Source organism: Myotis nattereri (assembly GCF_964212035.1).
Source record: "Myotis nattereri genome assembly, chromosome: 6".
Lineage (NCBI taxonomy): Eukaryota > Metazoa > Chordata > Mammalia > Chiroptera > Vespertilionidae > Myotis > Myotis nattereri.
Window position 1 is genome coordinate 55,485,853 of NC_138081.1, and position 12,083 is coordinate 55,497,935.

General features: G+C 38.2%; 1 protein-coding gene across 1 annotated transcript in view; it reads right to left on the reverse strand.

The window, feature by feature from the left end:
- Positions 1-346: 346 nt before the first annotated feature.
- The window catches only part of COQ3 (coenzyme Q3, methyltransferase), a gene marked incomplete at its 5' end in the record, with an annotated part of 29,695 nt that continues 17,958 nt past the window's right edge, over positions 347-12,083 (reverse strand). Inside the window, 5 exons of the mRNA XM_081094194.1 lie at positions 347-1,712; positions 3,443-3,602; positions 7,421-7,663; positions 9,190-9,289; positions 11,614-11,766. Coding sequence (XP_080950320.1) covers positions 1,549-1,712; positions 3,443-3,602; positions 7,421-7,663; positions 9,190-9,289; positions 11,614-11,766 — 820 coding nt within the window. The 3' untranslated portion in view covers positions 347-1,548. The remainder of the gene's footprint in view (positions 1,713-3,442; positions 3,603-7,420; positions 7,664-9,189; positions 9,290-11,613; positions 11,767-12,083) is intronic.

Genomic DNA, 12,083 nt, shown 5'->3' on the forward strand with positions numbered 1-12,083 from the left:
CGGGGATGTGCCCGCAACCCAGGTACATGCCCTTGACCGGAATCGAACCTGGGACCCCTCAGTCCGCAGGCCGACGCTCTATCCACTGAGCCAAACCGGTTTCGGCTTAATACACACTTTTAATAGCTGCAAGTTCGAGCTTTCTTTCTAAAATAAATGCGCTTTGTTTGAGTTTAATCAATCCATTACATTTCTTAGATAAATCTTTCAATTGGCAATAATCGCACCTCGGATAAACCTCATTGGCTACGATACTGCCACTGCGCAAAGCTTCTTAGATTAATCTTTAATATCAACATTTTTCCCCCTACAGCCAGAAGCAGGAAGCTTTTTTTTTTTTTTTTTTATAATAAAACTACAAGAATTCAGGCTCAGAATCAAACTGTTAAAAGCAGGCCAATGGGAGCTCCTAATTTTTAGTGCCCTAATTAGACATTAGCAACTAAAGTTAAAATTTCTCTCTTAATTCTTTAAAGTTTAGTTTCCTCCCTTGAAATGCCACTGAGAACAAGAAAATGAGCTAAGATGGTTGAAGTGTTTGCCTAAGAAGCCCTATCCAACAAACACTGACAAAGGAACATGGAAAACAGATGAGCTTAAAAGTGAGAAAAGGCTCGACGGTAAAAGCTGCCCTTCCACGTGGGTCCCATGCGTTCAATCCATGTTTGTCACATTCGGCCAACACCCTCTATGAAAGTGCTTACCCAGCAATGGACTTCAGAAAAAGCCAGGGACTCACATAGGTCAAGAGGCAAAAAAATATATTTTAAGTCCGTCCCTTTAATTATAAAAATTAATTGAAAAAGGAAATTTCCAAAACTGAATTTTTTAATTGAGTTAAAAAATCCTTTCTATTAAAAAAAAAAGCACCATAAAACATTTATGGAACAATATATGAAAGTATGTCCAGTATAACCTGAACTTCTGGATTTTAATGTTTAAATCCAAATCCTTAATCATATACTTAGTCAGTTTGCTTTCCAACAAACTAAAATTTAAAGGGAAAAATATGTTATCTTCTTAAATATAAGTGGTACAAAACTATATTTGGTTTTCATCAGTCAGAAGCATAACTGCCTTCAACTAAAACCAAAAGCAAACAAACAAACAAACAAAAAACAACCCAAACATCACAGATAATACCGATTCCTTTAAATTAAAACACTATAGCACATATGTATGCACACACATGCTGGAAAACATACACTAGTATATATAATCTGCAAGATGGAGTGATTTCCTATTTATGCCTACCCTATTTATTTAAGAAAGGCTGAGGAACCTAAACTCCTAAATCACACAATACCAGGACAAAACTTTTTTATCCATAGGATAATTCCTTGAAAATAGCTGTTAGATGAAACAAAAACTTTTTCCAAGGTTTTAGCCCTTTTTATTGATTTTCTTTTCTGCATAACCCTCTCTCAAAACTTAAATGATATATCTGTTGTTTTGTAAACATCAGGCTTTCAGCCATGTTCTTACAGTCCTTGGAAACATTCACTTCTTCAGCTCGTCGTGCACAGCTGGGCTGGTGGCGGCATCAGCTCAGAGCTCTTCTGTATCCCCCTTTAAAACAAGCTCGGCCGGCACTGTGTGCTCCTGCTTCACAGCATGGGCAGCATAGTTAAGGCTGGTATTTCCACTCCAATGCCAACAGCCTGAGAAGGGGTTGTAGATCATTCCTGCCACAGTTTGAACTGACAGACCATCTGAAAAACATCACAAAGAGTAGATTTAATAAGTATTTACTTTTCAAGAGCCGAATCTCATACAACTCTCCATGCTAAAAAAGGACGTCTAACTCAACGGGCAAAAACACTTTGTCACCATGTGCCGATCACTCTTTACTGCAGCACAGAACATAAACTCCAAAGCCGACTGCCTGGCTTCAGACCCCAGCTCTGGCACCTAACAGATGACCCTGGGTAATTCATTTCACCTTTCTCAATGTCAGTTTTCTCCCATGGACAGACAGATATCATAGAGTTGTCAGAATTAGATGAGATATGTGTATAAAGTAGCACAGCGCTTGGAATTTGGTAAGTACTCAATAAACATTAGCTGTTTTTAGAAAATACATACCTGCCAACAAGTGACTGTTCCTATAAAGCATCTTTAAAATATTTTTTCTACTGTTTTCAACAAGGTTACTTGCAGAAATCTTTAGAACTTACTACATTGCATTGGACTGATAATATTCCAAGTAAAATCAAGTTTATTGATATATTGTTTATGAATAAAAAACATGAGATATACATGAGTCTAGGTACTTAACAGGAATATCAACTGCCAAATAAATGAACTGATAAATATTATTACTTGACAGGAATCTAACATGTAAGTCCAATGTTCACGATGAGTAAAGCAGAGCTAGGCATTGCAGGGAGTACAAAAAAGAGACATAGTCTGACTTCAAGGAACTGATGGCCAGAAAGGGGCTGAAAAACACCAAAATAACTATAATATAAGGCATGCTATAAGAAGCATAAACTAGCCGAAACCGGCTTGGCTCAGTGGATAGAGCGTCGGCCTGCGGACTGAAAGGTCCCAGGTTCGATTCCGGTCAAGGGCATGTACCTGGGTTGCGGGCATATCCCTAGTAGGGGATGTGCAGGAGGCAGCTGATCGATGTTTCTCTCTCATCTATGTTTCTAACTCTCTATCTCTCTCCCTTCCTATCTGTAAAAAATCAATAAAATATATTTAAAAAAAAAGCATAAAATACATAAAACTTGGCAAGGAAGTTCAAAATATATCTGAGTGCCTAGCCAGTGTGAGTCAGTGGTTGAGCAATGACCTATGAATCAGGTCACTGGTTCGATTCCTGGTCAGGGCACATGCCCGGGTTGTGTGCTCGATCCCCATGTAGGGGGCATGCAGGAGGCAGCCAATCAATGATTCTCTCTCATCATTGATGTTTCTATCTCTCTCTCCCTCTCCCTTCCTCTCTGAAATCAATAAAAATATTTTTAAAAATTAAAAAAAAATTATATATATATATAAATTTAAAATATATATATATATATATATATATATATATATATATATATATATATATATATATATCTGAGTATAGGGGAATCAGGAAAAATAATATGTATGATAAGCTAATACAAGGGCCTCAACAGGACAAACTGAGGATGTGTAAGTAACAGACATTTGTACCTCATCCTTAAATATGTGAGGACTAAACAGCTAAAAGGTATTCACTGATCACCTATGATTTGCTTGGCCCTGGGTTAGGTGCCACAGGTGAGAGAGAATGGTATCTAATACTTAATCCTAACTTCGAGGAGTTTATGATCTAGTTGAGATGAAACCAACATCCAAAGAACTGTGGCCTATTTAAGTGCTAGGCTGTGTGATTATTAATTATAGGTACATTAAGCGTTCAGCTAGGCCTTGAAAATTCTTAACTGGAAAAATTCTTAATACTTACTTGACTCCAGAATGCTCTCTAGCTTTTCAGGTGAAACAAACTTCTCCCACGTATGAGTGCCTTTTGGTACAATACCTGCAATTTGCTCTGAAAAAACAATTCCCAAGGCATAGGATAGCTGTGTTTTGTTGATTGTAGTAATAAATAAAGAACCACCAGGCTAAAAAATAGAGAGAAATAAAATTTTAAATGTCAGGAACATCAATTAGGTAAAGGCTTCCCTTCTCCCACCCTCTTCCTTTCTTCCAAATAGTAATTTTCTGCTGTTGTTGTTAATCCTCACCCGAGGTTATTTTTTCCTTTGCTATTCAGAGAGAGTGGAAGGGAGGGAGGGAGGGAGAGAGAGAGAAACATTGATGTGAGAGAGACATATCGATTGGTTGCCTCCCCCACATGGGGATCAAACCTGCAACCCAAGTATGTGCCCTTGACTGGTTCAGTGAGCAGGCCAATACTCTAACCACTGAACCTAGCCAGCCAGGGCCCTTCCAAGTAATTTAAGTGCAGTTAAGATACACAAGCATGAATAGAATATAATTTACTAATATAGTATTTTTTTTTTCTCTTGGGAAATTCATTAATAAAGGCAGTCCACTGCCGATATACTCACTGAGTTTATGCAACAGTGTTTATAACTCTTAAAACCATACATTACTATGATTTATGTTTATATTATACTAGAGGCCTGGTGCACAAAAATTTGTGCACTCGTGGGGGTCCCTCAGCCCGGCCTGTGCCTTCTCGCAGTCTGGGACCCCTCGGGGGATGTCCACCTGCTGGCTGAGGCCTGCTCCCCGGGGGATCGGGCTTAAGCTGGCAGTCAGACATCCCTCTGGCAGCCCAGGAGCCCTCGGGGGATGTCCACTTGCCAGCGGGGAGCAGGCCTAAGCTGTAGTCGGACATTCTTAGCGCTGCTGAGGAGGCAGGAGAGGCTCCCACCACCACTGCTGTGCTGGCAGTCGTCAGCCTGGCTTGTGGCTGAGCAGAGCTCCCCCTGTGGGAGCACCCTGACCACCAGGGGGCAGCTCCTGCATTGAGTGTCTGCCCCCTGGTGGTCAGTGTGTGTCATAGTGACCAGTCATTCCCAGTCATTCTGCTGTTAGGGTCAATTTGCATATTATTCTTTTATTATATAGGATACACTAGAGGCCTAAAAATCGTGCATTGGGGGTGGGGGTGTCCCTCAGCCCAGCATGCACCCTCTCCAATCTGGGACTGCTGGCTCCCAACCGCTTGCCTGCGTGTCTGCCTGATTGCCCCTAACTGCTTCTGCCTGCCAGCCTGATCACCCCCTAACCACTTCCCTGCCAGCCTGATCGACGCCTAACTGCCTTCCTGCTGGCCTGGTCACCCCTAACTGCCCTCCCCTGAAGGCCTGGTCCCCCCCAAATGCCCTTTCCTGCAGGCCTGACTGCCCCCAACTGCCCTCCCTTGCAGGCCTGATCCCTCCCAACTGCCCTTCCCTGCAGGCCTGGATCCCCACCCCCCCCCACCCCCGCAAATGCCCTCCTCTGCAGGCCTGGTCACCCCAAACTGCTCTCCCCTGCAAGCCTGATTGCCCCCAACTGCCCTTCCCTGCTGGCCATCTTGTGTCCACATGGGGGCGGCCATCTTGTGTGTTGGAGTGATGGTCAATTTGCATATTGCCTCTTTATTATATAGGATTGCTTTGTGTATATCAACTACTTAATAATAAAAATATAGAAATGAGATCAGGCTGCTCTTCCTTGTTACATGTCCACATTTATGTTTTAACGTGTCAATACTGCTTTCTCTCCAGGTGCGGATTCTACCTAATTTGTTTGGTACAGCATACAGCTCCACATCTTGTGCAGGCAGTCAACGCCAGTAACTGTTCTTTGAAAAGAACATTAATGATTAAGGCTTGAAAATATTTCCTTTTTATTTTCTTTCATTAGTATTAAGCAGTGATTTTCAACTGGTGTGCTGCAAGAATTTTTAAAACATGCAATTCCTGACTATTTAGTCAGAGGGACTGACCTCTTTTCCCTTAGGTTGTCAAATAGAAAAATGACAACAGCAACACAAGAGCCATCTGGTATGAATTAATCCAAATTATCCCTTTTTTGTTTTTGTCAGATCAGCAAAAAAATGTATTTTCTGGTGCACCACAGAATTTTAGTAGTTAGTGTATGTGTGCCATGAGATGAAAATGGTTAAAAATTGCTGGTATAAAGAATATGAAGAGATCAAGATAAGCACTTTAGATAAATACAAGCCATTAACAAAGCTGTCCAGTCTGCCATATTTTAGTGACTACATTGATAGTGTTTTCTTTATTTGTTCCCACAAATAGCAAGGACATTACCATTTCCTTCCTCTTTTATGCATTCTCATTAGCCTGGTGAGCATAACATGCCAAAGAGTCTCTCCAAAATAATCATATAACTATATAGGGGCGGGGGGGAGTGAAGGTAGGTTTATAGTTGTTGATATGTGAAAAATAATGCCAATGATTAATAAATAATAATCCAATAATAAACTCTGTGTTTTGCAAACTCACAACTGTAAATCCACTTTTGCCCCACCTCATATGTACATGTATAGGAGAAAGAAAGAAAATATATCGCAAATACCATCCCAAACCAAAAATAGAAAAAAGATGCCGAAACCGGTTTGGCTCAGTGGATAGAGCGTCAGCCTGTGGACTGAAGGGTCCCGGGTTCGATTCCGGTCAAGGGCATGTACATGGGTTGTGGGCACATCCCCAGTGGGAGATGTGCAGGAGGCAGCTGATCGATGTTTCTCTCTCATCGATGTTTCTAACTTTCTATCTCTCTCCCTTCCTCTCTGTGAAAAATCAATAAAATATATTTAAAAAAAAATAGAAAAAAGAAGGCCCTGAAATATTGCCCAGTCCATTTGAATGAAAAACTGAAATACCAAACACTATTTCATCACACATTGTAACTTTTCTCTGTAAAACTCCAGTATCCTAAAATATATTCTTAAGAAGCATTTAGTATATGTTGATTATATCTTAATAGAGCTGGGGGGTGGGGGTGGGAATTGCTAAAAATAAGGGAAACTGGGTAAAATGTATATGGGAACACTTTACTATTTCTGCAATTCTTCTATAAATCTAAAATTATTCAAAAGAAAAACCATTTTTAAAAAGCTCTATTTAGGTAAGGGCTAAAACTAAGCATTGCATTCTTTTAGCTCTTGACCTCAGGGTGTTACCTCCAGAATACATATATAACAGAGTCAATATAATAATAATAAAAATAATATAATAATAATAATATTTTCGGGAAATTTATTAAAAGAAAATTTGGAATCATTTTCAGAGGACTAAGGCTGTGGAGAATTATAAAACAATAATAATGTAATGGGAAAAACCGGATTTGGAATCAAAAGATGTAGCTTTAAATTGGATTTCAGCACCTAATGACCTTTGACTTAAAGATATAATGACCTTTGACATCTCCCAAATTCTGATCTTCACTGGTCAAAGGAGGCCATAACAATGCCTGCCTTACCTTCCTAACATAGTTACAGGTCAGATCAAGGAAGGTCTTACGCATGAAGTATTCTTTTAGAAGCTGAAAAACTTGAACATATCACATATAGACTGCTTAACAAACGCTAAGTCAATTTATGCTGATAATGATTTTTATTGATTTTAAATGTTAATCCAAACAAACTTTTTAGTAATTGTCATTCAATGTCTATTAGGTATTTAACTAGGCTATATCAATGGAAAAATATCACTATAAATCTACTGGTTGTATTATAATGTTCAGCACCAACATTGTTCAAGCTCCCTGGACATCAAGACACTGGATCTGGAAAACCCTGGTATTGAGGGCAGGCTGAGAGGCAGGAGTAATCTCCCGCAGAGACACTGCCCCTGGTTCTGGTTTCCTGGTTTCAAGTATTATACAGCCCTTATTGCTATGGATACATATACACACTGAAAAGCACAATCAAACAAGTAAACTCTGCAAGTCTTACTTTTAACACTTGATAGCAGCACTGTATAAATGTTTCTAGGTCAATCACATGCTCTACAACTTCAGAAGCTATGACAGCATCAAATGTTTCTGCAGTCTCTTCCACAATCTCTTCCAGGGAACACACTCTGTATTCCACCCTCTGATCCAGGACTGGATCAAACGATTTATGGCGCTGTGCTGTTTTAATGTTCTCAGCCACAGGATCAATTCCAATAACTGAAGCCCCAAGCCGCCCTAGAGGCTGATGGTATAAAAAAAAAAAGTTACCCTCAGGAAGAAAACGGAACAATGTTAGCAATAAAAAGCTTATCAAAAAGGCAACAAGATTAACCACGAGGGGATAAATATTGGAGATTTTTTATGGGAACATGGAAATTCATTATGCTATTTTCTTTAGTTTACACACGTTTGAAAATTTCCATAATAAAAAGCTTAAACATGAGAACAATAATCACAACATAAAACTCATGAAGAACTACTTTCAAATAGTGAAAAAATCATCTGTATTTTCTAGGTACATTTAACATGCACACAATACAGTACTGATATATTTAAAGTGCAATAAATGGAACATATTATAAAAACAGCAAAACTGTCTGATATTCAAATTGCCTAAGAAACAATTTTTTCTTGATAGCTTTTTTCCGTGACTGACTAGAAATGATTCTTCAAAGCTGTCTTCTTTCAACTTTTATATTCAATCACTTCCCATGAAATGCTCACTTTTAAACACAGCCTTAATATTTATCAAAACTTGTATAGCTTTTACAACTCTTCAGTCAATAAGTTAAAAGTATAAATCAAATTATTTTAACTTTAGAGATATAAGATCTGCACTAACACACAGAGAAGATTACAGAATACATACAGTAAAATCTTACTCATTTATAACTTGATACACCACCTATTCTTGAGTCTAAGGGATGTATTTTCTTTTTTTATTTATTTTTTATTATTATTAGTTAAGGTATTACAAATGTGTCCTCACCCCCCCCCTTTAACCCCCAACCTCCCCACACACACACACACACTCATGCTCCCACCCCCCTGTTGTCCATGTCCATTGGTTTGGCTTATATACATGTATACAAGTCCTTCGGTGGATCTCTTCCCCTTACCCCCGCCCTCCCCTACTTTCCTTCTGGGGATTGATAGCCTGATCGCTGTTTCTCAGTCTTTGGGTCTGTCCTAAGGGATGTATTTTCACATACTTTACATTTCCTGAAATTTTATAATTGATGTCAGAGAGACCAGCCCACTGCCACCTGAAGAACATGTTTTCTATGCATATGGAACTTAGCTATGCATCAAAGGCCTCTGTCAGGCTCACTCTCAACTTGCTGTTATGGGCCTCGACAGATCACATCCCACTGATCCTTCACTTAGATTTATATCCTATACTATTGCTTAAAATATCTTTCAGAGATCAGATTATGATGCAGCATTGATAGAATACAAAATAAAGCTACAGTGCATAAATTTACTATAAGCTAAAGCAAATCTTCACAGAGAGGATGAGTATTCTTCCAAGTACTCTAAAGCACTCGAGAAGGGAAGAGCCCTACAAGCAAGCAAAACTCTGTTAGGTTTTAATATGGAAGCGGAAAGGACGGCTTATCATAGCACCTAAGCAGTGGAAATTGCCTAATCTCTTGGGATAGAAGAGACACCAAAATTTCCAAAGCTATTCTGTGGAAAAAAAAAAAATCCTCACTATAATTTTCTGAAATTTTTATATTTTTAAGAAAATGTTGTAAAATCACTTACTTCAGTTAACAATCCACCACCACAGCCAACATCAAGAATCTTCATCCCAGACAAAGGTTTTCCTGGCTGGTGATTAGCAATTGTTTTTAAAAGATTGTCTCTTTTTAAAAAATTCAAAACATACAAAAGTTATTGATTTTTATCAATTAAATCTTAAAAGTGTACATTTTTTCAATGAAATATTAAATTCTCATTTTAAAATGGATAATTCATTTTTTGGGTAAACAGGTCTTTTATTTTCAGAATTAAATAACTATGTTTAATTTACAAGATATTTTTGTTTTTGTTTTACTATAGCTTTATTGGATTTTTTTAAGAGAGAGGAAGGAAGAGGGATAGAGAGATAAAACCTTGATAAGAGAGAGACATTGACTGGCTGCCTCCTACACGCACCCTCCTCCCACCAGGAATCGAACTGAGGACCTCTTGGTTCATTGGTCGATGCCCAACCACTGAGCAGTACAGCCTGAGCTAATTTATAAGATATTTTAAATAATCAAAAGCAGGAGGTTTAAAGTAAAGTTCTTGAAATAATCCTACATAATAGCATAGTATGCAAATTGTCCCCTCCACCGGGAGTTTCCTGGGAGTCTGACCAGGGGGCAGGGCCAGCCAGGGGAAGGGAGGGAGTACCCAGCCGGCAGCACATGTATTTTGTGCACTGGGCCCCTAGTATAGCAATAATTATGACTTAATTGTTAGTTTAGTCATGACCTAAAGAAAAACTTTTAAAATAATCTAGTTTAGATTAACCTAATTTATTTGCTTGAGAGATCCTGTCACCCATTTACTACATTGTCAGTACTTGCTACATCCATTTCATATCTGCAACATATAGGTTATTTACAGGGCTTAGAAAAAGCAGATTGGAAATCTATATTTTCAGAATTTGCCTATATTCCTTTCTAAATTCTCTTTTAATCTTCTAACTTAATGGTGTTTTCATGATCATGTAAACAGGCATCCAAATCAGATAAACTTAATTCTAAGATCACCATAGTAATACTTTTATTATCATACTTAGTCATACTTTACCACATATGCAAACATAAGCACATGCATACACTTTGCGCGCACACGCGCGCGCGCGCACACACACACACACACACACACACACACACTGATAGATATATACCTAACAGTATTGAAAACTAAACTTTTAAGTTGTGTTATATATAATAAAGATACCTTAGGATATCTTTTATTGCTATTAAAATTAATTGACTCCTAAGAATAATCTTGATAGTGGTCAAATAGATAACTTCAGAATGTTATAACATATTGAAAGGACCCATTTCAAATGAAATCCAATCCATTCTTCACACATCACCCAAATGACTACCTTACACCATAATTTTAATCATATCGTTCCCCTTTGATGGTTTTTAATTATGCTCAGAATAAAATCTAAACTTCTAACCATAACTTGCACTACCCTGGGTGATCTTTTTTAGAATGGTCTAAATGACAGTGTCATGGTAGTCTGAATACAGTAGTTCTCAAGCTGAGAATATATGAAAATTATCTGAAAGGTTGCTCAAACACAGTCAGCTGATCCATCCCCGCAACCAAAGCAATAGGTCCAAGGTGAGACCTGAGAATTTTGCTTTTCTAACAAGTTCCCAGGTGATACTGATGTTGCTAGTCCAGGGCCTACACTTTTGAGAACCTCTGATCTAAACTAAAGAATGACATTTTGCTTCTCCCTGCCTTAGTGTTTACAAAAATTCAGTAATAATATAAAGATGCCCACATTTCCCTTTGTGCTGCACTGATGAACCAGCAAAAACCAATCAAGTCCCTGAGGGCAGTGTGAGTCTGACATTCTGTGTCTATCACAGTGCCATGCCCATCTCGGCTGCTCAAAAATGTTTAATGAACAAATAAATGAATGAACAATTTCTTTATAAATGGAGTCTAATGAACCCTGGCCTTTACTTCTGACAGCAAACTCTAAGTTCCTGAAGTACGTGGACTATGTTTCAAATGATGAATGTCTTAGTAGCTTTTACAGTGTCTAGCCCCCAGCTCTACACAAGGTAAGTTCTTAATAAATATTTGTTGACTTGGACTATCTCAGCAGCACTCCCTTCATCAGAACTGCCTAAAGGTCAAAGTTGTTGTACAATGATCTTGATGCCATAGGATGCTAGTTTCTTTTCATAAGGATTTAATTCTAATTAAGCAGATAATGTCCAAACATGCTTCAAGTTAATTTACAAAAGCAGTCTAGAACTTGGATGTTATAAAAAATTAATGGTTTCAAACAATGGACATTGAAGAGAATCTCCCTAATTTCTAAAGTGAACTTAAAATACAGCATTTTTTAACCTAGGTATAAACCAAGAGAAAAATGAACCAAAAAGAAGATGAATTATTAAAAGGACTTGCATGTTAAAAGACTTAGAATTTCGGTAACATTACCTAATAAATGGCACCCTCAGGTCATTCATAGAATGAAGAGGTGCATATACTCCTTGCTCATCCCACCACCTGTGAGCCAGGGCCAGGAAGGTTTTCATCTCACTGCTGTCTACAGTGGTTCGAGAAGTACTGTACGGTCTTGTCCAAGGGTATCTAAGAGGTCAAAATGAAGAGCCAGGCAAAAACTGCTGGTTTTAAAAGTGTAACGTGAGTATAATATGTACAAAGATATTCTAATTTATAATTTATTAGATTCGAAATACATGTATTGCTCATTTTTGATGCTTCAAAACCAAGTTTCCTTATAATCACACTGCTTAAAATACATTTTATTCACAGATGAAACAATTAATTTGCTTTTGAAGTAAGTTACACTGAAAATGAAACCACATAACTTGGCTTTCTGGGTCACAGTCTATGTAATAAAAGCCCAGCAACCGAACGGTGGAACAACCAGAACGACTGGTTGA